The sequence below is a fragment of the Nicotiana tabacum genome, chromosome 20 (genome assembly GCF_000715075.1).
Source record: "Nicotiana tabacum cultivar K326 chromosome 20, ASM71507v2, whole genome shotgun sequence".
Taxonomy (NCBI): Eukaryota; Viridiplantae; Streptophyta; class Magnoliopsida; order Solanales; family Solanaceae; genus Nicotiana; species Nicotiana tabacum.
In genome coordinates, this window is record NC_134099.1 from 165,181,838 (window position 1) to 165,206,485 (window position 24,648).

Consider the following 24,648-nt stretch of genomic DNA (forward strand, 5'->3'; position numbering starts at 1 on the left):
GAAAAGAAACAACTGCTACTTGAAGCAGATATTCAAATTTTCTTCCTTTTCATCTGTTATTTGGAACTCAACGTAATATGGTGGACTTCTTGTTCTTTTTTTTGCCTGGTGTAATGATTAAGCTCTATTCTTCTTGTTATTTGAAAACTGAGCTGCTTTTAGGATTTGGAGTAGAAATCACACGAAATATCAAGTAAGTCGGTTATAAGTGGTCATGCTATTGCTACCGGAAGCTTGGCAGCGATAAAACGCAGTTCCACCCCTAACTGGATTGCGCCTTTAAGGTTTTGAAAGGCGTGAAAATTCGAGTTTAGGGACAAAGTGGCTTAGTTGAACATAGTGAGACTAAGGGACGAAAGGTCAAACCCAGAAATGTGCAAGCGAGACCCAGCAAAAAAAACTTTATTTCGGTGTTTCTACTTCATTTATTTAATTTGTATACTAAAAGAAGACGAATCTGAATAATGTGTGGCTGGCCACTCAAAAATACAGCATTCTGTCAAGTCCAAAAGATTCCAAATATAGTTGTTGGTGCAGTATGTAAAGTTGTATTCCACCCAAGGACAAGAACTTTACTTCAATTAATTTTGCCCATCGTTGAGATTGAAATAACTAAAAAGAACAGAAATATAAGTACATACTGCCATGGTACTTCTCCTGCAAACATCCAATCTCCTTCTCTGTCCTGCTAAGAATACCAACAACAACAATAACCCAGTATAATCTCATTTGTGGGGTCTGGGGAGGGTAGTGTGTACGCAGACCTACCCCTACCATAGATAGAGAGGCTGTTTCCAAATAGACCATCGGCATCCTTCCCCACCTTGCTCTTGGGGTGACTCGAACTCACAACATCTGGGTTGATGATAAGAATACCAAACGATGTGAAATGTGTCACGATATGGCCACGACAGAAGAAAAAAAATGCACTTATGTTGAAACGCCGCCTTAAAAAAAGAGGCAACAACTAATCGTCTTCTTGCAATTACAAATTGTGTCAATCCTATTGAATCAGCATTGGTAATTTAGAGTAATCTTGCTGTTGGAGGCTCTTGTTCTATCTCAAATACAAGTTAGAATATCAAGTTCATTATTTGCTTTTTTGTTATATCTCCATGTTTACAAACTATCTTATGCTGTAGTTGTCAGAGTATGAGCTTTTCTCGCCACTAGATGTGCTTCGCAAGGGGAAAATGTGGTTATCTTGACATACTTTTTTACGGAAATATTTATGTCCAGTTCTAATTAAGATTCCTCAAAAAAACTTCCATTTTCTATATAGAGTATGAACTGCATTTCCACCAATGAAAATTATGATTTTATGTTAAATTGATTGCTTTGGTTTTACCAATAAACTCTTCATCACAATGTTGTAAGTAAGACTCAGATGGATCGGGCACATTCAGAGGAGGAGCAATGATGTACCGGTGAGGAGGTGTGAGCGACTGGCTGTAGTGGGCATGCGGAGAGGTAGAGGGCGACTTAAGAAGTATTGGGGAGAGGTGATCAGACAGGACATGACGCGACTTAGGATTACGGAGGACATGGCCCTTGACAGGGAATTATGGAGGTCGAGCATTAAAGTTGTAGGTTAGAGAAAAGTTGTGAATATTTCTACAACACAATAGAGTGAGACCAGCCAGTTAGGAGTTAGACTAAGAATGTCATTAGTCGGCTATTGATGCAGGGCTTTACCTGCTAGTTTTACTATACCAGCCATCTATTTCGTATTTCGTATTCTGTATTTCATATCTCTTATATTGTGGTTATTTTTATCATGTATTTTTATGGTACTAATATATCATCTCCTATTACTTTTTTGAGCCGAGGGTCTCCTGGAAACAGCCTCTCTACCCTTCGGAGTAGGGGTAAGGTCTGCGTACATATTACCCTCCCCAGAACCCCACCCACTTGTGGGATTATACTGGATCGTTGTTGTTGTTGTTGTTGTATCCTGATATTGCTTTTATGGTATTGAAAGTATTTTTCTAGAGTAAATCACTGTTTAAAATTTCTTTTGAGACTTTTCCTAATAGTGTCCTTCTGGACTATTTTAAATTCAGGTTACCTCTATCAACCTATTGAGTAGTAACTGAGTTATTCTTTAACTTTAAAGAATAGTGACATCGCGCTTCTGCTGGTGGTAACATTGTCGCTACTTATAATAATTCTCTAAAGCAAGGTATGGTGTATTATCTTCGCTGTTGTACTTCACAGTGAATTTGATGTTATGGAAGACTGTAGTATCGAATATTTAACATTTTCACACTTATTGAAATGTCTAATTTAAGATTATTTTTGTTGGATTATCTCTTTGGAATCTAGAGCTTATTATTTAGGAGAACACATGGTCTACTTTAATTACACACCTTCTTTTTCTTTGTGGGTTACAGATATCTAATCTGGTCCAGATTTGGTTTCAACGGCCAAAAGACATTGTTCGAAAGTTGGTATCAGGAGATTTAGACCTTGGCATTATTGGTGTCGACACGATCAGTGAATATTGGCAGGTAGGAACTGAGTGTTTCAGCTTATTTGTCTATATGAAGCATAATAATAAGAATTATTTATACTAATTATTTATATAAATTATATAATAATAATAATAATAATAATAATAATCATCATCTAAACAAATTTGGGGTCTTCAAATTTTGGGGGCCTAAGGAAATGGCCTCATTGTCCAAAGCCTTAGAGCCGCCCCTACCCGCGCATAGCGGGAGGCCGGAAGCTTAGTGCATCGGTTTTTTTTTTTAAGGTCTAGAGTATAATGGCCAAGCCTTCCAGTACGATACAGATTAAGCAATTTGAGCTAAAAACTGGACAAAATTCATGTTCCAAAATTCCCATATTACCAATAGTGTGCCAAATGACTTGGATGGCTGGCATCTAATTTTGTAAGAGCACTTAAATAACAAATGACTAAAGAAAGAAAACAAGCATATAAAAAAGAGGAAAGAAAAACAACATAGAAAGAAAAATATGGACTATATAAACCTCGACACATCTTTAGTTAATAAATAAACAAATGAATCTTACGGGAATGTATAAAAAAAACGTTATTTACCAACAACTAATCATTTTAGTTATGCTACCAAAAATAGTCAAAAAATATTATCAATGATATATAATATTAAAAAAATATAGGCAAAAAAAGTTTTTTTTTTTCAATTGATATTGTTGGGATTCGTTCAAAACACATAGATGAGGCAATATATAAAATTTAACGAAGTTTGAAGGCGGCTTATACTAGTTTGGAGTCAAAATTCATTATCAATAATATAAAATATTTAAAAAATTAGGAAAAAAAGATTTTCCCCAATGAAAACGGTTGGAATTCGTTGAAAACATATAGATGAGACAATATACAAAACTTGAACAAGATTAAAGGTGATTTAGACTGGTTTGATATCAAGATTCGTAGATAAATCATAAAATCGAGTTTGAAATTTTTCTGCGACACATGTATTACGCATGTATCTCATACACAAATATACATGTGATCATATGTAATACATTGTGTGATACATATATCATCTTTTTCCATGTTCATCTTCTACTTCAAATTTTAATTCAAACAAAACTCTACCAAATCATCCCAAAATTAATCATACAAGCTCCTTAAGATGTACTCAATCTATTCCAACAACACTCACTCAAATGAACGCAAAATTTTGACTTTTTTTTTAGCTACAAATAGCTATTTTGCTAATATTGGTAATATTTTATAAATTGACCAATTTTTATAATATGTCACATAACGGGTAATTTTCCTATAAAAAAAGGTGTATAGGCAACTAGTAGCAGGGCTTTTTCCTTATTCTTTATTTTAATTTTTTATTCGTCCATATTCACAATTTATGAGACTATTATTATAATGTGACCGAGTCAAACTATTTTTTCTCTTTCACTTTGATTTTCTCAAATATTTTTTTCGATTAAATATAATACGAAAGTATTATGCATTGTTTTGATCTTCTCGTATATATCAAGCATATTGTTTTTAGATGTTAAAAACTGATATCATAAATTACCATGGCAAAAAGAGAAAAAAAGGAAATTACGTATCATATTAAAATTAGTAGAGAGTCAAAATTACTATAAAAGAGAAACCCTAGCATTCAAATCAAAAGTAATAAAGAAGAAGAAGCTCCAAATACACAAAACGCAAATCTTTTCAATGGCCCCTCAAATTCGCAAAGGTATCTGTTTATTTATCTATTTAATTTTGCTACATTGATGTGTATTTTTTCTTAGTCTATGAGTGTGTGTGGTGTCTGTGCCGCTAGTTTGTATGTACTTCGACTATTCAAGCTTAGAGTTATTACCTCGTAATTCTGCCCATCAAGGTTTAGACAAATGCAAATAAATTGTTTTTGGTGCATCGGCTGCAAGGGCAGATCTATGTATATGATTCGGGGTGGTACGGAACCCGCCAGCTTAAGCGAAAACTCTATGTATATATGTAAATATGTATAAGAAATAGTATATATAATTAAAGTGCCGCCCACAAAACAAAAATCGCCAAGGTGCCAGAATTACACTGTCTGTGCTCTGATACCAGTTGTTGAGGAAGCGTGTCAAGATAATAGAAGGAAAAGGATATTTAGGAGAGAAACAATAAATTGCACAAGACAAGACAAGACAAGATTTACGTGGTTCGGCAATTTTTGCCTACTTCACGGCCACACAAAGAATAACTCTTTATTAATTGAAGAGAGAAAGAAGAAGTTTTGGGATCCTCTACAAATGAAAATGTAGACCCTTATTTATAAGCATTTGAATGCCCTGCCGAGGTAAGCGCTTACATCATAAGAATGCCGATGTAAGCGCTTACATCATAAGAATGCTGAGGCAAGCGCTTACATCACAAGAATGTCGATGTAAGCGCTTACATCATATTTTCATCTCTTTTTGATTTTTCTTTCTTTTGTTTTGTCTACTTTCACATACAACAACAGGTTTGGTCCTATCAATCTCCCCCTCAAACCTATGTTACATCAAGAAAGAAAATAAAGAAAGATTTGTTATTCTCTGATGGCGCCTTCACTCTATCAGTCTTGAAGGCTAACTGAGGCAGTGCACAGCCTCAGTTTGTCAACACCGACAACTTTGGTCAACATGTCTGACGGGTTCTTTGATCCTGGTATCTTTTGTAGGGAAAAAGTTTCTTCATTTATCAACTCTCGGATATGATGATATCTCAACTGGATATGCTTCGATCTTGCATGAAACACTGAATTTTTGGCTAGATGAATTGCACTCTGGCTATCGCTGAAAAGCTCACAATTGTCCTGCTCTTTACCTAGCTCTTTAAGAAAATTCTTGAGCCAAATCATCTCTTTTCCAGCTTCTGAGATTGCCATGTACTCTGCTTCAGTGGTAGATAGAGCAACACTTTTCTGAAGTCTGGACATCCAACTAACAGCAGTACCACCCAAGGTGAACACGTAGCCCGTGGTACTTTTTCGACTATCCAGATCGCCACCTAAATTTGCATCAGCAAAACCTTGTAAGATAATATTGCTCTTTTTAAAACAAAGTGTCATACCTGAAGTGCCTTTGAGATATCGCAATATCCATTTTACACCTTCCCAGTGCTCATTTCCTGGATCTGACATGTATCTACTGACAACTCCAACTGCATGGGCTATATCAGGTCTAGTGCAAACCATAACATATATCAAACTTCCTACTACTGAAGTATACGGAACTTTGGACATGTACTTCCTTTCTTCATCTGTCTTAGGTGATTGGTCCTTTGACAGATTTAGATGGCTTCCAAGTGGAGTGCTTCTGGTCTTTGCATCATGAAGACTGAACCTGCTTAGTACCTTCTGTATGTACTTTTCTTGAGACAACTTTAAGGTTCCTTCCGACCTGTTTCTGCTAATCCTCATCCCAAGCATTTGCTTAGCTGGTCCTAAGTCTTTCATTTCAAACTCCTCCGCCAGTTGTTGCTTAACCAAGTTGATCTCATTTATGCTAGATCCTGCAATTAGCATATCATCAACGTACAACAATAAAATGATATAGGATTTATCAAGATTTTTGATATAACAGCAATGGTCCATCTCACATCGTGTGAAACCATTTTTATGCATGAATCCATCAAATTTCTTGTACCATTGTCGGGGAGCTTGTTTCAAACCATACAAACTCTTCTTCAACTTACATACAAGGTTTTCTTTACCAGAAACTTGAAAACCTTCAGGTTGCTTCATGTAGATATCTTATTCAAGGTCACCATGCAAGAAAGCAGTTTTAACATCTAGCTGCTCCAAATGCAAATTTTCTGCAGCTATGATACTTAGCACCAACCTGATAGTAGTTAATTTGACTACAGGGGAGAAGATCTCGGTGTAGTCAATTCCTTCCTTCTGCTGAAAGCCTTTTACTACTAATCGTGCTTTGTATCTCTTCTTACCATCATGCTCTTCCTTGAATCTGTACACCCACTTGTTCTGCAATGCCTTCTTTCCTTTTGGTAACTCCGTAAGTATCCATGTTTTATTCTTTTGAAGAGAATTCATCTCTTCTTTCATGGCTAGCTTCCACGTATCAGAGTCTATCACCTGCATTGCTTCAACAAAATGCTCTGGTTCTCCAGCATCAGTAAGAAGTAAATAGTGAAGAGAGAGAGTTAACCTATATGGAGCATTCGTGACTCTTTTAGATCTCCTCAATGTAGGTTCATGAGTAACAGAATCCGAATTTGATTCAGGTCCTGATTCCAGATTTGGTTCTGTATTTGATTCTATCTCTGGTTCCGCTTCAGGTTCGGCTTCTAGTTCTTCTTCAAATTCGGCTTCTGGTTCTTCATCTTCAATTTCAGAATCAGTTGTAATCCCTCTAGCTACTTCATTTTCTGAGATTTCTTCTAACTCAACTGTTTCAGACATTGTCTGTTTGCTGGTGTTGGTTGGTTCTACTTCAAGCTTGTCCTTGTACATCATATTTTCATTAAATGTGACATTCATGTGTCTTAGGATCTTTCTATTCTGATCATCCCAAAACCGATAACCAAAATTATCATCACCATAGCCAATAAAGAAACATTTCTTTGCTTTAGGATCAAGCTTATCTCTATCATTAGAGTTTACATGCACATAAGCAATACAACCAAAAATTTTCAGATGTGAGAGAGTTACCTCCTTTCCTGTCCATACCTCCTCAGGAATTTCAAAATTTAGCGGTACAGAGGGTCCCCTGTTTATGAGGTAAGTTGCCGTGTTAACAGTCTCAGCCCAAAAATACTTCGGCAATCCAGAATGTATTCTCATACTTCTGGCTCGTTCATTCAGGGTTCTGTTCATCCTCTCAGCAACACCATTTTGTTCCGGTGTTCCAGGAACTGTCTTGATCATTCTGATCCCATTCTCCGAGCAAAATGCTTTGAACTCTTGGCTATCATACTCTCCTCCATTGTCAGACTTCAGACATTTTAACTTTAGACTTGTCTGATTTTCAACTTCAGCTTTCCATCTTTTAAAGGTAACAAATACATCAGATTTATTTTTCAGAAAATAAACCCATACCTTTCTTGTGGAATCATCAATGAAGGTGACATAATAGCGTGAGCCTCCTAGAGAAGTTACAGGAGCTGGTCCCCACACATCTGTATGCACTAGTTCCAGCTTCTCTTTCTTTGGCGTCCTTCCCACCTTTGAGAAACTAACTCTCTTTTGTTTCTCATAAATGCAATCTTCGCACAAACCTAATTCAACATGTTTTAGGTTTGACAACTTCTTTTTGGATGCCAAAAGCTTCATTCACTTCTCACTCATATGCCCGAGCCTCCGGTGCCACAATGTTGTATCACGACCGTGATCAACTGTTGCTATAGTATCTCTTTCTATTGCAGTTGCATACAGTGTTCCCCTTTTGAAGCCTCGAGCCACAACCAAATTCCATTTGGTTATCTTCCACGATCTGTTGCCGAATGTTGTTGTATATCCTTCATCGTCAATCTGACCCATAGATATCAGATTTTTCTTGAGGCCAGGAACATGTCGTACATTTTGCAATTTCCATAGCGTGCCTTGTGAAGTCTTTATATGAACTTCACCTTTTCCGGCAATGTCGAGAGGTTCGCCGTCTGCTAGATAAACTTTCCCAAATTTTCCAGCAATATAATTATGCAATAATTCTTTGCATGATGTAGAGTGAAAGGATGCACCTGAGTCCAGAATCCAAGATTCGACTAGACTGTCTGCACAACAAATTAGTGCATCACTGACTTGTTCAGCAATTACATTTGCTGAATTTTCTTCCTTCTTCTTCTTTGGTTCTCTACATTGACTACTGTAGTGACCCTTTTTATCGCAATTCCAACAAGTAATGTCCTTGCGATTTTTGGATTGTCCTCTTCTCCTTGACTTTGATCTGCCACGACCATAAATCTGTCCTCTTTGGTTGATTCTCCCCATGCTTTCGGTACTAAAAGAAGATCCTGGGGAATCACTTGATTCTCTTCGGCGAATATCTTCGCTTAGAACCAAGTCTCTAATATCATTCAATTTGAGTTTGGTACTTCCTGATGAACTGCTAACTGCAGTTACTGTTGCAGACCAACTCTCCGGTAGAGATGATGGTAGAATCAACGCCCTGATTTCATCATCAATTGTTATATTAACAGAACTCAACTGAGTTAATATTGTATTAAACTCATTGATATATTCCGTGACTGATCCACCTTCTGTCATTTTTAAGTTGAACAATCGACCATCAAATAGACTTTATTTGAAGCAGATGGCTTCTCATACATATTTGATAACGCCTTCATCAGGCCTGCAGTGGTCTTTTCGTTAATGATGTTAAACGCCACATTTCGTGTTAGTGTCAAACGAATCACACCAAGAGCTTGGCGATCTAATAGATCCCAATCCGCTTTGGACATAATCTCCGGTTTCACCTCGGTCAAAGGTAAGTGTAATTTTTTCTGGTACAAATAGTCCTCTATTTGCATTTTCCAGAATCCAAAATCTTTGCCATTGAACTTGTCAATCTTAACCTTCCCTTCTTCCGATGCCATTTTTCACAAAAACAATTTATGTGAATAGTAACGATGATCAATAGTGTCGCACTATTCTTGTGAATAGTCCCTGCACCAATATTGCACTTTTCTACCAGAATTACACTATCTGTGCTCTGATACCAGTTGTTGAGGAAGCGTGTCAAGATAATAGAAGGAAGAGGATATTTAGGAGAGAAACAATAAATTGCACAAGACAAGACAAGACAAGACAAGATTTACGTGGTTCGGCAATTTTTGCCTACTCCACGGCCGCACAAAGAATAGCTCTTTATTAATTGAAGAGAGAAAGAAGAAGTTTTGGGATGCTCTACAAATGAAAATGTAGACCCCTATTTATAAGCATTTGAATGCCCTGCCGAGGTAAGCGCTTACATCATAAGAATGCCGATGTAAGCGCTTACATCATAAGAATGCTGAGGCAAGCGCTTACATCACAAGAATGTCGATGTAAGCGCTTACATCATATTTTCATCTCTTTTTTATTTTTCTTTCTTTTGTTTTGTCTACTTTCACATACAACAACAGGTTTGGTCCTATCAATCTCCCCCTCAAATCCTGGATCCGCCTCTGCTCGACTGCAACCTTTAATAACCGAAGCTTGCGCATCTCGACTAGTTTCACGAGGTACTACTGCCCACCAGTACACCCGATAACTCTGTTTACCAAGGGTTGAATAGATAACAATAAGTCACCTAGTTTTTTTTTTTTTTTTTTGCCTCCGCTGAAATTTTTACTTATGTTATAATGTCTATGTCGTTAACCACAATTTTTAATTGCAGCTAAGAGAGTTGTGGATCTTTCAAAGAATACAAAGCCCATGGATGTTGATGGGGCTATGGGAATTCACTTACAAGATGAAAAAATTATGGACATTCTCAGTATATTACCTGTACGGTCTCTTCTTCGATTCAAATGTGTTTCAAAGTTATGGAAAAGGTTAATCTTATTCGAGCCTTATTTCAAGATGAAGCATCTCGATCGCGCCAAGAATGATCAAAATTCCAGAAAATTTCTTGTTAGCCAAATGTCCCTTGATACGGATAATATGTTTTCCTTCTATAGTTCTTCTTTGTCTTCGTTTCAACTGGTTAGGGATGTGCAAAAACTTGATTGCCCTTCAAACTGTAGACCAAGCCGTTGCAGAATCTATTGTTGTCGCGATGGCTTGTCTCTTATTGGGGTTTGTAGTTATCCTGACAAACACCTCGTACTTTTGCTATGGAACCCCTCCACAAGGGAATCTGAAGTACTCCGATCCCTTGTCCTGAATTTCCAACAGAGGAATTTTGTACTTTCGGATTGGGATATGACTCAACTAGTGATGACTATAAGATCCTTAAGATTCATCCTAAAGCACGCGGTGAAATTCTCGCGCTGAAAAGTGGTTCATGGAGAAAAATTGATCAACATCCTTCCGGCGTTTACCCTGTGTTGTCTGGTATGGACTCTTTGGCATTTGTAAATGGAGCATTTCATTGGCTTGGTCTGTCGCTCAATGACAAACCAAGCCATTGTTTTTGCGCATCGGTAATGAAAGACTATGGTGTCAAGGAGTCTTGGAGTCCATTGTTTGTTCTATGATGTATGAATCTTTATTCAGCCATATCCGGATATAGGTTTGCAGATGGTGAAGTGTTGCTCTATGCTAAGAATTGGTTTTATTCTGTATTGAGGACACCCAAAGGACCATTTGGATTATGTCCTCAATATAATACTTATCGTGAAGGAATCGTTTGTACAGAGAGTGTGATCTCTCCAAAATTACATTATGAATGATCGAGACAATTCTTTTATTTTTTCTCTGGTAATCATGTTACAACCTCTTATTCTTGTAAGTTTATCTATTGATCGACAATTTTTGGTTCAAAAGTGCATTCATCAAAGCTTTCAGCTTGCTAGTTTCATGTTCTCAGTGGTGTAGTTAATAGTTGTTTTGCTCAAGTAGCTATTCTTTATAATATAGTTTGAAGCTTTTGGAAATTATATAACTTAGTTTTAATATCATGAACTTAGTTTTTATATAACCCAGGGTAAAATTTTATTCGCAATGATTACGTGACAATTAACGGTTGAAAAATACCCGCCTAGAAGGTGATTGTCAATTTTCCTTCAACCTCACGCATCTAAAAAAGTGTATTCATGCTATTTGTCACATTAGCATCCAATAAGTCAAGACTATCAAACATGGGCGGATCTATAGCTTAAATTATGTGGCCAGTGAAGCCATAGTTCCCCCGTCAAACTAGACATTTTATGTACGTATTTTCTAAAATTGGTCCAATATTACGTATTGCTACCTGTGCTCCATAAAGGCTGAACGGTGCACTTAGTTCAGTACTTAATTATTTACTCAAAGAATCAATGATCAATTCCCACTTAATATTTTTTTTCTTATTTCTTTAGTGGTGCACCCATGTTCTAGATATTCTAAATCGCTATCAAACTTTCAAATTTAGAAAGATATTTAGGAGCAATAAGACAAAAATAGCTCGGGGCATCCAATATATGATGCCAAGTTTAGAGGGGCTTTGGTATATTATACCTTATCATATTTGGGCACCACAATATGGATAGTACTTAGGGATGAGCATTGGTCGGTTTAGTTCGGTTGTGAATGTTATCGGTTCGACATATCGGTTATCAGTTTATAAATATGCTAAATCGATAACCGAATCGATAAGATATCGGTTATCGAGTATCGGTTTGTCGGTTATCGATCATTATCGGTTCGGTTATAGGTTTACCCGATAAGAATAAAAAATATCCAAAAATTTTATGTTTGTATTGTAGAAATCGTGATCATAATGTAAAGAGAAAGGAACTGAATTTTTGCTCATAAGAAATATGGATTAAATTTCAACTTTAGAAAAGAAAACTTTCTTTGCATTTGAAAATCCCAATGAATGATCTCAATTTCCAAAGTTATAAGTTAGTAGCAAGAAGGAATTAGACATTCACCATATAATCTTACTAACTATCTCACTACGGGCGAGAATAACTAATAGAAAAATAATAAAATCCTATTCTTGTAAATACTAAAGAATCAGTGCAACAAAAACTTACTCTAAGGATTAAGGTCCGAAGATGAAGAGTAACTGCCGAGAGAATTGAGAGAATGAGAAAATGAAACCATAAGGTGGCTTTATATACTTAGTAGGTAAAATAATAATTTTGTTAAATTTTATTAGGCTATCGGTTAAACCGTTAATAAAATTGGGTAAACCGAGACCCGAATCGATAACCCAATAGTCAAATAGCATTAAACTGGTATCGAACTATTTATCTAATAACCCGATATTTATAACCCAATAATATTTTATTAGTTTGGGCTATTGGTTATACCCGATATATGTCCGGCCCTAATAGTATTTGCCCAAAGTGTGTTTTGTGAAAAGAAAGGAAGGGAGAAAGAGGGAATTTTGAAATGAAGTGAAAGGAAAAAAAGGAATAAAAAAGTAGAGACAATGAAAGAAGAGAAAGCAAAGGTAATAATAGTGCCTAGATAAGTAGCATATAAAGTAATACTAGCATATTCTAGAGAAAAACCTGAGGGTGTTCTTACAAACTTCAAACTGAGCTAGAGAAAAAATTAAGACACTCTTGACGGTGTCGATTGGAACCAGCTTTTCTACCTTTACTAGGTAGGGGTAAGGTCTGCGTATATACTATCCTCCAAGATCCCACTTGTGGGAATATACTGGTTTGTTGTTGTTATTGATGTTGACAACGTCGGAACTGCAATCTTAACTTGGAAAAATAAAATATGCTGTGTGTCATAACGACATTTCCATCATAGTCGACTACATAGACAGCCCCCTAAAATTGCCGTCTTTTCATTTAGACAACTCAAAATTGAGGCTATTACCTATTAGACTTCCTTAGTTATTACTTGGACAAGGTCCAGAGTATAATGACCAAGCCTTCCAGTACGATACAGATTAAGCAATTTAGCAGCCACTTTACGAACATAATCATCCGAATCAGGAGGTAAATTAAAAGCATCGCGAAGAACAGCAAACTCTGCTTTGATAAGCTGCAGCATGATCTCCTCATCCTCTAGATTGCAATTGAAAGATGAAACTACTTCGAAGAGCATTCTTCGGACTTTGTTCACAATGAAATCCTGTATGAATAATCTCAGATGTCATATCCAACTATTCTAATGGGGAAAGAACAAGGAGTCGATACAAGTTGAGCTAAAGACTTGACAATATCCATGTTCTAAAATTTCCATTTTACCAATAGTGTGCCAAATGACTTGGATGGCTGGCCTCTAATTTTGTAAGAGCAGTTTCATTACAAATGACTAAAGAAACAAAACAAGCATACAGCAAAGAGGAAAGAAAGACGTTATAACCAATTTCCTTTTGAACTGCTAACCTGTGTGTGATCTGTTAAATATTGTCTCTTTTGTCTTCTCTCCAACTCAGAACTATCATCAGCACCTGATAATGACAACTTGGCCCATTTCTTGTATTCATCACTCAAGTTAAAGATGGATAGAAAATATTCCGCAAGCTCCACTTCCCCAACCAAGCAATCTTTAATTGCACCTGCATTTAGAATAAAGGAAATTGGAGTATCAGTTGGCAAGCCACGTCTAGACTCACACCTGAATTTTCTACTTCCTCACGAGCCATGGTACTTTCTCCTTGTGTATAGTTTTGTCCCTATTAATAAATATCATTCCTTCTTTTTGCTTCGGTTAACAAGAGGAGCAAGAGCTGTGAGAGAGTTCGGATTTGTGACTATGTTCTGATGAATCCAAAAGGTTAGCAAAAGAAAATGTTTTGGAAATTCTACCTGTTAAAGCTAGATTGGAGCACACCTCTGCATCAAGAATCTCAGCCGGCAAAACACCAGGTGTGTCTAACACATAAATACTAGGATGGCTGGCGATCTGATTTTGTAAAAGTAGTTTCATCAGGAAATGACTACAGAAACACAAAACAAACAGAAAACAGGAAACTAAAACCCATAAGCTGAAAAACAAGCTTCAGGAACTATGCGAAAAATCCCAAATCCAGATATACTAACCTTTCTAGATCACAACTTTTGTGGTTGAAGCCAGATGATAATAATACAAAGAAAGAAAAAAGAGCCTCTTTTTTTTAATAAGTAAGAAATAAATACCTTCAAGCCACTAATATTTTTTGTTTCTCCGGGATCAGGACTCACTACGGCATGCTTTAATCTTCCTTTCTCTACAGATCAAAGAATGTTTCAGGATGTTTGGACCGAATAAGTTTGTTAGACTAGTGTCTTTCTGAAAGACGAGAAAAAAACTATAAGAACTACACAACTAACAGTTTGTACAAAAAGTTGATGTACCCGCTGCACTGATCCTTCCAATTTGATGCAATGAGTTGGCAAGGGCAGACTTGCCAACATTAGGAATGCCAACAAGCATTAATGTGATTGTCTTATCACCATGACCAGTCTTTGGCAATTCTCGAACTCTAGCTCGCAGAAAGTTCAGTAACTGCAAGTCAGCAATATGTCAAGATTTATATCTGACGCAAATGGGCATGACATACAAAAAAGGTTGTCAGATCAACTAGTGATGAACATCAAACCCTACTCCTTTTTCATTAGTACAATATCGATGCCAAACCAACAATAATTAGCCAAATTGATAAACATACTCAAATGGACCAACGTATTTTGGGTGCACACCACTAACCGAAAGGCCACCTGAATTCAAATGAAAGCTAGCGAACTTGGTAACACAATTTATATAATCTTTGAAACGTCGCATCACTGCGGTGTTCTACTCTTTATACTACTACAACTTAGGGTATTGTCAAAGTATTGCCTCATATATTAAACATTAAAGAATTCCTATTCTGTAGAAAAAGAATGTTATTGAAGTAAACAATCTAGAAAGCTAGCCCATCAAATACATCAACATGGAACCTCAGTGGGAGAGTATTTTCAGAATTATGGGGAGTAAAGTTCCAGACAGATTGGTGCAGCTAGAACTGAATAATAAATTCAGGAGTATAACTTGAAACAAATAATCGTTACAAAATCCAGATTATGAAAGTTATATTAGCGAAACTATTCTTTCAACTACAAAATTTCATGAAATGCATGTCATTTTTCTTTATAACATTGTAAAATGAGCACTTACACCAGTGACCTAAAATACTGAAGTAAATACTACAACAACACACCCAGTGATTTCCCACAAGTGGAGTTTGGGGAGGGTAGTGTGTACGCAAACGTTACCCCTACCGTGGGAGGGCAGAGAGGCTGTTTCCGATAGCCCCTCGGCTAAATAAAATAAGAAACAAAGCAGTGACACTTTTATACACGTACCTCTTTGATTTTATCTTTATTATGGGAATTGACTCCAAATACAAGACACTTTTGTTGCTCAAAGTATTTCAGCCATTCCTGCAGGATACAAATGCAAATAAATATCTGCTCATGCAAAAGGAAGCGAGCAAAAAGTATCTACAACATAAAATCTGCGATTATTTGGGATCGGAAGTAGCGCCTAACAACATAAAGCTGTAAGGTATGCTGCTTGTGATCATATAGAGGGGTGGGCAGAGCAGGGGGAATCTAGGAATCGGCTAGATAACAATTGTCTACTGAAACAGCAGTGTTTACCACACTAAGCTCCCGTCTGGCCATAAATTTTGGTTTCATTTTTTTAAATTTTTTTTGAAAATATTGTTGGTTTGTGAAATATGATCTTGTTTTGGAAAAAGAAATTCAAAAATATTCAAGTTCCCAAAAACTGGTTTATGACAGTTTTTGGGTAAAAAATTTCTTTCACCCACAAAACTTCTAACTTTTCTTCAAATAAAATGCATGTCCAAACACAACTTCAAAAACTCTTTTATCAATTTTCAATCAAATCTATGCCCAAATGCTAGCTAAGAAAGTGAAGAAAAAAGCATCACCTTTAATTGAATGTGATTTGCTAAATCTGTCTTGTTCAGAATTATAATGCGCCTCGAGGAAGGTGACAAATTCTTAATTAGCTCACATTTTGATGATAAAGGAATCTGAGAAAAGTCAAAGGGGAAAAAGATTAAAAAATTAGATGATAGATACACAAACATATCCTTGTTAATAAGGGAACTAAAACATGTCTGAACATATGTTGAATTATAATTGAGTCATTATAAAAAATACCCACCATATATGTCATTGACAACTTTGTCAATTTTTTATTTTATTCATAATGGTGGTGTCCGCGCTAGTTTGTGCAATCTCGACTAATCCAACAAACAGCCTGCTATAACCCACAAGCACCAGTGTCGAGTAACCCTATCCATTGAGGATGGAGTAGACAGGTTCACCACAAGTGTTGTAGCTGGGATTTGAACATAGAACGTCCCAGTTGTCACTCATATGCCTCAATCACTCAGCCAGCCCTTTGGGGACTTGACAACAATTTCAATATATCAAGCTATGTTGTTGCTTTTCCTTTTTATTTTATTATGTTTGTGTTGATACTTGAGATAAAACTTAGAAAAAGGCTCTGGAAGAATGAAAGACTAACCGGTAAGATCATTACCTACCAAAAGAGGCCAAAAATAATGGTCTTTTGCTCAATTGCAACATACATCTTGAATTGCTAAACTCCAACCCCCAAACCCCACTACACAAAGCCGAAGTTACCACTTTGTAGTGGCAGATCCTGTTGAGTGAGTTCGACATTGTGTACGTAACTCAGAAAGCGGTCAAGGGACAACCACTGGCAGGCCACCTTCCCAAGAATCCCGTGGATGGAGAATACGAACCCCTAAAAATGTATTTTCCTGACGAAGAGGTATACTTCATAGGAGAAGACATTGCAGAATTTTATGACGGTTGGAGAATGTTTTTCGATGGAGCGGCAAGCTTCAAAGGAGTTGGCATAGGAGCAATCCTAGTATCAGAAACCGGTCAGCATTATCCGGTGTCCGCCAAACTCAGGTTCCCATGCACCAACAATATGGCTAAGTATGAAGCCTGCATCCTAGGGCTCAATATGGCCATTGACATGAACGTTCAAGAGTTGCTAGTGATTGGAGATTCAAACCTACTCATACATCAGGTGCGTGAAGAATGGGCAACCAAGAACTCCAAGACTCTCGTATTTGCATCATGTATAGGAATTAAGAAAGTGGCTCACGGGGATGAAGTTCTAGCATGTTCCTAAAGTCCAGAATGAGTTCGCCGATGCATTGGTTACCCTGTCATCTATGATACAACATCCAGACAAGAATTTCATTGACCCCATCCCGGTAAAGATCCATGATCAGCCAGCTTATTGTGCCCACGACTCAAACCCCCCAACTTTATTGGTGAGAGATTGGAGGGTTTACCACTAGGCTATCCCTCCTGTTTCCATAACTGGTACGTAGTTGGAGTACATCATGCAGGACTTAAGTCGTGCGAGGTCAAAACTTGTTAACAAGAGAACACACATCTAAGAGAATAATGTATTATCCAAAGAACCACATCACAAAACAAAACATTTCAGGAGTAATACTGCCAAACTCATTCAGACATTTAATCAAACACTTGTCAGACAAGAAAGGAAAGGAAAATATCCATGAAGGCTAGGGTTTATACATACCCGCGCATCTCTGACTTCAAGGACAAGATCAACCAACGGGATTCGTTCAGCTATGGAACGAGATGCTGCAGCCATATGAGGTGTGTACCACCATGTTGAGCCTTTATTCCTGGCCACTTCCTTAATTGCATTACCTATCTTTTGAACTAAACTAGCCTTTAACGTCATTCCTGCACAAAAGAATAAGCTAGGTCAGAATCATAGTTGGATTAGTATTTTCCATAACAAGTAAACACCCAAGTCAAAGTTTTCCAAAATTCCCAAATCCAACACTCAAACTGCCCAAGAATTGGAGGAAATAAAGCTAAGTTAACCACTCAGTAGCAATAATTCCATATGCTTTACCCAAAATGGACAGAAAGAATGAGTTTTTAACAAAAAAAGCTGCAAACTTCAAATGCTAAAGCAAGTGAAAAAGCTCAAAGAAACACACACACACACACACACAAAAAAAAAAAAAAAAAAAAAAAAGAGAAAATGTTCGATTTTTACCAAATTGGCGATGAAACTCCAGCAAGTAGAAGTAAATCCAGATTGTCTTATTCTTATAGAATGCCTAAAACCCTCTTGAAAGTGAAGCCATCCAAATCAAAAGTATTGTCAAAAAGCTCCCACATACAGAACCAGTTGTGAAATAATGGAGATATAGATAACCAGGAAAAAGAAGCAATTTTCAAAAGAGATCCTTCTTTGGCAGTTGCAGATACAGTTCATTCAGTTTTTATACTTGTACCAATTTACAACTTCTGAAATTATAAATATTTAAATTTTGATGTTACATTTCTGTTAAGCTAATTTTTAATAATTATTCTAATTTCTTTTTAGTACTATTCACTCCCAATTTATGTGAATTTACTAGTAGTATAGAACTTTTCTTCGCTGAACAAAACAAATCTGAACAAATACCACACAATCTGATTCAAAATGTTGCAAAACTAAGAACACAGTTGATCAACTTTTAAGTTGCATCAAAAGTCAAAAAGATAGTGTGCAAGTATCTAAATCAATATGTAATTCTTCTTGCTGATGCAATTCTACAAGCTGTATTAGGTCCCGGATAGTTTGTGTGCTCTTATGAAGCAGAATGTTTTTGCAACATAATGAATTTCTTTTATAATGTTCTCTGAAACTGCATGAAAACAAAATGCACCGGTTTTCTTTTAGTGTAATTCGACATATTATATTAGGTTATTTACAATTTATTTTAGATATTCGTCAATAAGTGCTACTTAATAGAATGAACTATGATTATCGTTTATATTGATTAGAAGGAGTAAATATTTTTGATACCGTTAATGCTCAAAACTTAAGCTATCACGTTATGTACGTTTATTTCTTTTTCTTGTTTGTGATGATAGCCAAATCAAAAAATTTACTTTGAGTTATGGACTTCAACATCCATTAGTTCACCGCTTTATCTTTTGTGCCCTTCTTCCTTCTTCTTTTTTTTTGAAATTCGGCTTTTTTTGTTTTAAATGATTAATTTGTTATTTAAAAAGCAAATGTTGTTAGTGCAAATATTTTATAAAATAAATTTAAAGGCCTCTCAATATGATTTCCCCTTAGGCCACGAGACCCGTTGAGTTGCCCTTGTGCGTGGGCCCGTGGAAACAATAGATTCTGCAACGGCTTGGTCTAGGGCTGTGCATGGATCAGATCGGATCGAATTTCGTACATTTTGAATTCGGATTTCGGATTCTAGAAAATGCAATCCGAATCCGATCTGAATTATATCGGATCGGATTTTAAGATTGGATCGGATCGGATTTCGGATATTATTATGCCTCAAGGTTGCAAACTAATATGTATATTTTCTTTGTAAAAGAGGCAAGATATTAAAAAAAAATCATGTTTATGCAATTATGAGAGTACTTCGGTACCAATATAGCTAAATCTAGCAATTGTAAAGGTAATAACTTGGAAGAAGATGTAAAGGAAGTACTGACTATCCGAAATTAAAGTGTAGTATTTATACTTTACCTAATAATTTCGGATTTCGGATCGGATTAAAATATACCAATCCGAATCCGATCCTAAATCCTAAATTTTAATAAATACAATCCGAAATCCGATCCAATCCGAAATCCGAAATCCAAAATTGAATGGATCGGTTCGGATTTCGGATATCCGATCCGAATGAACAGCCCTAGCTTGGTCTACAGTTTGAAGGGCAATCAAGTTTCTGTAGTCATTTCCTGATGAAACTACTTTTACAAAATCTGATCGCCAGCCATCCTAGTATTTATGTGTTAGACACAGCTGGTGTTTTGCCGGCTGAGATTCTTGATGCAGAGGTGTGCTCCAATCTAGCTTTAACAGGTAGAATTTCCAAAACATTTTCTTTCGCTAACCTTTTGGATTCATCAGAACATAATGTTATTTTCCTGCCTGTATTTGTAAATAATGATTCTGGAAATTAGAAAGTTAGCTTATAAACGTAAATATAAATAAAACAGAAATTAATTTGAGCCCACTGAATTCACAGTGTTTCTTTAAGGAATTTAATCCACTCCTAGTACCCAAAGTTATAGATTATTTCCTCCCAGGATAGAACGAATTACACATTGGTGTAGCGGTACTTCAAACCCAGTGTTTCAGCGAACACAAAGTTCGGCAGCAAATCACATTTATGGATGTTTTGTTTGTAGTTAAAAACAATGCAGAATAAGGAGCACAACTCAGAAGTCGAATGGAAATTCTGAGATGACGGAATGCAAAGTATAGCCAATGTTGAATTTTTACTGAAGAGAATATCAGATTGCAATTCGTTTTTCCAGTGTATACGCAGTGTATACAGAGTGTATATTAAGTGTATACAGAGTGTTTCGAGTGTTTTTTTCGATGTGTTCTTCTTTCTCTCCAAGTTATGCTCTATTTATAGCAGTTATTTGAGAGAAATCCGCCCCCTCCATGGTGCAACAAGCACTAGGCTATCATGGAGGAAGCACTTACATGGTGGAATGTACACTTGCTTGGTGGGAGGGGCACTTGCACTATTGTGGGAGGTGCACTAGGCTGCTTATTGCTTAGTGTTGCAACACAATACACGGATTATATCACGTTAATATTCACTATTAACAAATAAATTTGGTTCAAAAAATTAAACAATCGATCGATCATTTGACCAAATCCGAATCCAAATCCAAATCCAAATCCCATTTCACATTCACTCTAATTTTAAGACTATTTCATCTTAATCAAAAACTCAACACATAGTCACAAATCCGAACTCTCTCACAGCTCTTGCTCCTCTTGTTAACCGAAGCAAAAAGAAGGAATGGTATATACTAATAGGGACAAAACTATACACAAGGAGAAAGTACCATGGCTCGCGAGCAAGTAGAAAAATGCAGGAGTGTGAGTCTAGACGTGACTTGCCAACTGATACTCCAATTTCCTTTATTCTAAATGCAGGTGCAATCAGAGATTGCTTGGTCGGGGAAGTGGAGCTTGCAGAATATTTTCTATCCATCTTTAACTTGAGTGATGAATACAAGAAATGGGCCAAGTTGTCATTATCAGGTGCTGATGATAGTTCTGAGTTGGAGAGAAGACAAAAGAGACAATATTTAACAGATCACACGCAGGTTAGCAGTTCAAAAGGAAATTGGTTATAACGTCTTTCTTTCCTCTTTGCTGTATGTTTGTTTTGTTCTTTAGTCATTTGTAATGAAACTGCTCTTACAAAACTATATTCATGTTTTAGAACATGAATATAGTCCAGTTTTTAGTTTTGAGTTGTCTAAATGAAAAGATGTGGCAACTTTAGGGGGCTGTCTATGTAGTCGACTATGATGGAAGTGTCGTTGTGACACAGAGTGTATTTTATTATTCTAAGATGAGATTGCAGTTCCGACGTTGTCAAGAGTCTTGATTTTTTCTCTAGCTCAATTTGTAGTTTGTTTTATACAAAGAACATCCTCAGGTTTATTATTCATAGCGAATAAATTTTTACCCGGGGTTATCCTCTCAACTTTTTTTGTAAAAAAAAATCTAGATACCTATTAATGGTGGGTATGGCTCCCCACCAAAATATGCTGCACCAGAAAGTTGAATTTCATGATATTAAAACTAAGTTATATAATTTCCAAAAGCTTGAAACTATATCATAAAGAATAGCTACTTGATGGTAAGCAACCCCACTTCCAACCGAGAGGTTGTGAGTACGAGTCTCCCAAGAGCAAGGTGGGAAGTTCTTGGAGGGAAGGATGCCGGGGTCTATTTGGAAACAGTCTCTCTACCCTAGGGTAGGGGTAAGGTCTGCGCACACACTACCCTCCCCAGACCCCACTAAGTGGGATTATACTGGGTTGTTGTTGTTGTAGCTACTTGAGCAAAACAACTATTAACTACACCACTGAGAACATGAAACTAGCAAGCTGAAAGCTTTGGTGAATGCACTTTTGAACCAAAAATTGTCGATCAATAGATAAACTTACAAGAATAAGAGGTTGTAACATGATTACCAGAGAAAAAATAAAAGAATTGTCTCGATCATTCATAATGTAATTTTGGAGAGATCACACTCTCTGTACAAACGAATCCTTCACGATAAGTATTATATTGAGGACATAATCCAAATGGTCCTTTGGATGTCCTCAATACAGAATAAAACCAATTCCCAGTATAGAGCAACACTTCACCATCTGCAAACCTATATCCGGGTATGGCTGAATAAAGATTCGTACATTGTATAACAAACAATGGACACCAAGATTCCTTGACGCCATAGTTTTTCATTACCAATGCGCAAAAACTGTCCTTCTCCCGACTGTTAATACAATAACCACAAAGCATTCCGTTCAATACTGAGATGCCACGTTTGGTGGTTTCCATTAAGCACATTGCATATGGCAACGGAATCTGTCCATACACTTCATTTGAAATACTAAATGATACCGCAAAATCATTGAGCGACAAACCAAGCCAATGAAATGCTCCATTTACAAATGCCAAAGAGTCCATACCAGACAACACAGGGGAAACGCCGGTAGGATGTTGATCAATTTTTCTCCATGAACCACTTTTCAGCGCGAGAATTTCACCGCGTGCTTTAGGATCAATCTTAAGGATCTTATAGTCATCACTAGTTGAGTCATATCCCAATCCGAAAGTACAAAATTCCTCCGGTGGAAATTCAGAACATGGGAGTACTTCGGTTTCTCTTGTGGAGGGGTTCCATAGCAAAAGTACGACGTGTTTGTCAGGATAACTACAAACCCCAATAAGAGACAAGCCATCGCGACAACAATAGATTCTGCAACGACTTGGTCTACAATTTGAAGGGCAATCAAGTTTTTGCACATCCTTAACGAGTTGAAATGAAGACAAAGAAGAAAACGAAGACAATGAAGAACTATAGAAGGAAAACATATTATCCGTATCAAGGGACATTTGGCTAACAAGAAATTTTCGGGAATTTTGATCATTCTTGGCGCGATTGAGATGCTTTATCTTAAAATAAGGCTCGAATAAGATTAACCTTTTCCAAACCTTTGAAACACATTTGAATCGAAGAAGACACCGTACAGGTAATATATAGAGAATGTCCATAATTATTTCATCTTGTAAGTGAATTCCCATAGCCCCATCAACATCCATGTGCTTTGTATTCTTTGAAAGCTTCACAACTCTTTTAGCTGCAATTAAAAATAGTGGTTAGCGCCATAACACAAGTAACAACGCTAGTGGAGGCAAAAAACACTAGGTAATTTATTTCCATCTGTCCAAGCCTTGATGAACAAAGTTATACGATATCTATGTTAATGAAAGGTAGCAGATACCTCGTGAAATTAATCGAGTGTTGCGCAGGCTTGAGTTATAAAAAACAAAAACAAAATAACACTCAAGGTTGTAACTTGAGGCACCAAAAATAATTTGTTTTCATCTGTCTAAACTTTAGTGGGTAATAGCGGAGGCAGGATTACCACTAAAAGGTTCAAAAAGAGAAAGTTATAAAATTAAAAGCAATTTTCGGGCGAAGGGTGTTCTGATGAACCCCTTCCCCTCTAAATCCGCCATTGTTAGTGGGTAAGAGTTAGAACTGACTTAAGCTTGCTCAGGCACGACGCGCGCGCACAGACAAACAGAAAATAGACATCAGATGCGGCAAAAATAAACAGACACCTTTGTGAATTTGAGGGGAGATACTGATTTCTTCTTTCATTGGCCTTTGAAAAGATTTAACCTTTTCTGTATTTGGAGCTTTGCTTTGATTTGAATGCTAGGGTTTCTCTTTTATATTATGATCGAGTAGGTAATTTCTTTTTTTCTTTTTGCCGTGGTAATTTAAGATAGCAGCAGTATTTCTTAACACACAAGGGAGTTGTTTGGTTGGAAATAAGTTATCCCAGGATTAATTATTCCAGGATTAGTATTTCAGTACTAGTTATTTCACCTTTTCATGGGGATAAAAAATACTATAATTTTGGAATACCGGAATTAATTACCACCAAAGGATGTGGTACAGTGGATGAGACTGTTCTTCTCTTAACCAGAGGTCTCGAGTTCGAGTCTTGGATATGGAAAAATCTTTGGTAGGGAACGCTCCCCCTCCCAAATAGGGCCCTACGCGGCGCGAATCCGGATATAGTCGGGCTCCAATGGAGGTACCAGACACCGGGTGGGAAACCAAAAAAAAATTCCGGAATTAATTATACCGTAGTTTTTTTACCAACCAAACATGTGATAAACTCTTCTTGAATTTTGTCTCGAAATTACTTATTCTTTATCATTCCATTCACTCATACCAAACGAACCCTAAAATAAAGTCTTAATGTGAAAAGATCAAAAAGTGCACAACACTTAATTAATTATTAACTAATCTTTGGATACACACGTTGCGCGTGTGCCCATATCAATATGTATAAGCTTTTTAAGAAGGGAAAATTTCACATTAGAACAACTGGGTTCCCTATTTTTCAATTTTATAGCCCATATTTCAATTTACAACCAACTAACCCAAAAATAATAGACTAATACTCAACATTCAACTCCAATAGGTTCTCGAAATTGCTATTTAATTTTTAAA

At 36.7% G+C, this 24,648-nt stretch overlaps 2 protein-coding genes and 1 long non-coding RNA gene across 4 annotated transcripts; 1 reads left to right on the plus strand and 2 right to left on the minus strand.

Annotated features, from left to right (window-relative positions):
- Window positions 1–2,061: 2,061 nt before the first annotated feature.
- Window positions 2,062–10,903, plus strand: LOC142174811 (uncharacterized). The gene is made up of 3 exons (XR_012703882.1): window positions 2,062–2,182; window positions 2,394–2,510; window positions 9,817–10,903. It is a non-coding gene; the product is annotated as an uncharacterized LOC142174811 (long non-coding RNA).
- Window positions 10,904–12,760: 1,857 nt separating this feature from the next.
- LOC107796966 (DAR GTPase 2, mitochondrial-like) lies at window positions 12,761–18,704 on the minus strand. Its single transcript, XM_016619793.2, has 9 exons — window positions 18,111–18,704; window positions 17,619–17,788; window positions 15,952–16,056; window positions 15,359–15,436; window positions 14,369–14,519; window positions 14,171–14,241; window positions 13,841–13,937; window positions 13,418–13,590; window positions 12,761–13,160 (listed from the first exon to the last, which is right to left on the minus strand). The coding sequence occupies exons 2-9, from the start codon at window positions 17,784–17,786 to the stop codon at window positions 12,906–12,908; spliced, it is 1,098 nt and encodes a 365-aa protein (XP_016475279.1). The 5' UTR covers window positions 17,787–17,788; window positions 18,111–18,704; the 3' UTR covers window positions 12,761–12,905.
- A 3,315-nt stretch (window positions 18,705–22,019) lies between these two features.
- On the minus strand, window positions 22,020–23,876 carry LOC107796951 (F-box/kelch-repeat protein At3g23880-like). 2 transcript variants are annotated; one of them, XM_016619776.2, is made up of 2 exons: window positions 23,745–23,876; window positions 22,020–23,257 (listed from the first exon to the last, which is right to left on the minus strand). In XM_016619776.2, exons 1-2 carry the CDS (start codon window positions 23,782–23,784, stop codon window positions 22,113–22,115), a joined length of 1,185 nt encoding a protein of 394 aa, XP_016475262.2. In that variant the 5' UTR covers window positions 23,785–23,876; the 3' UTR covers window positions 22,020–22,112. The 2 variants fall into 2 exon arrangements, with proteins under 2 accessions (XP_016475262.2, XP_016475269.2); XM_016619783.2 differs by lacking the exon at window positions 23,745–23,876 and adding an exon at window positions 23,402–23,738.
- Between the last annotated feature and the right edge of the window lie 772 nt (window positions 23,877–24,648).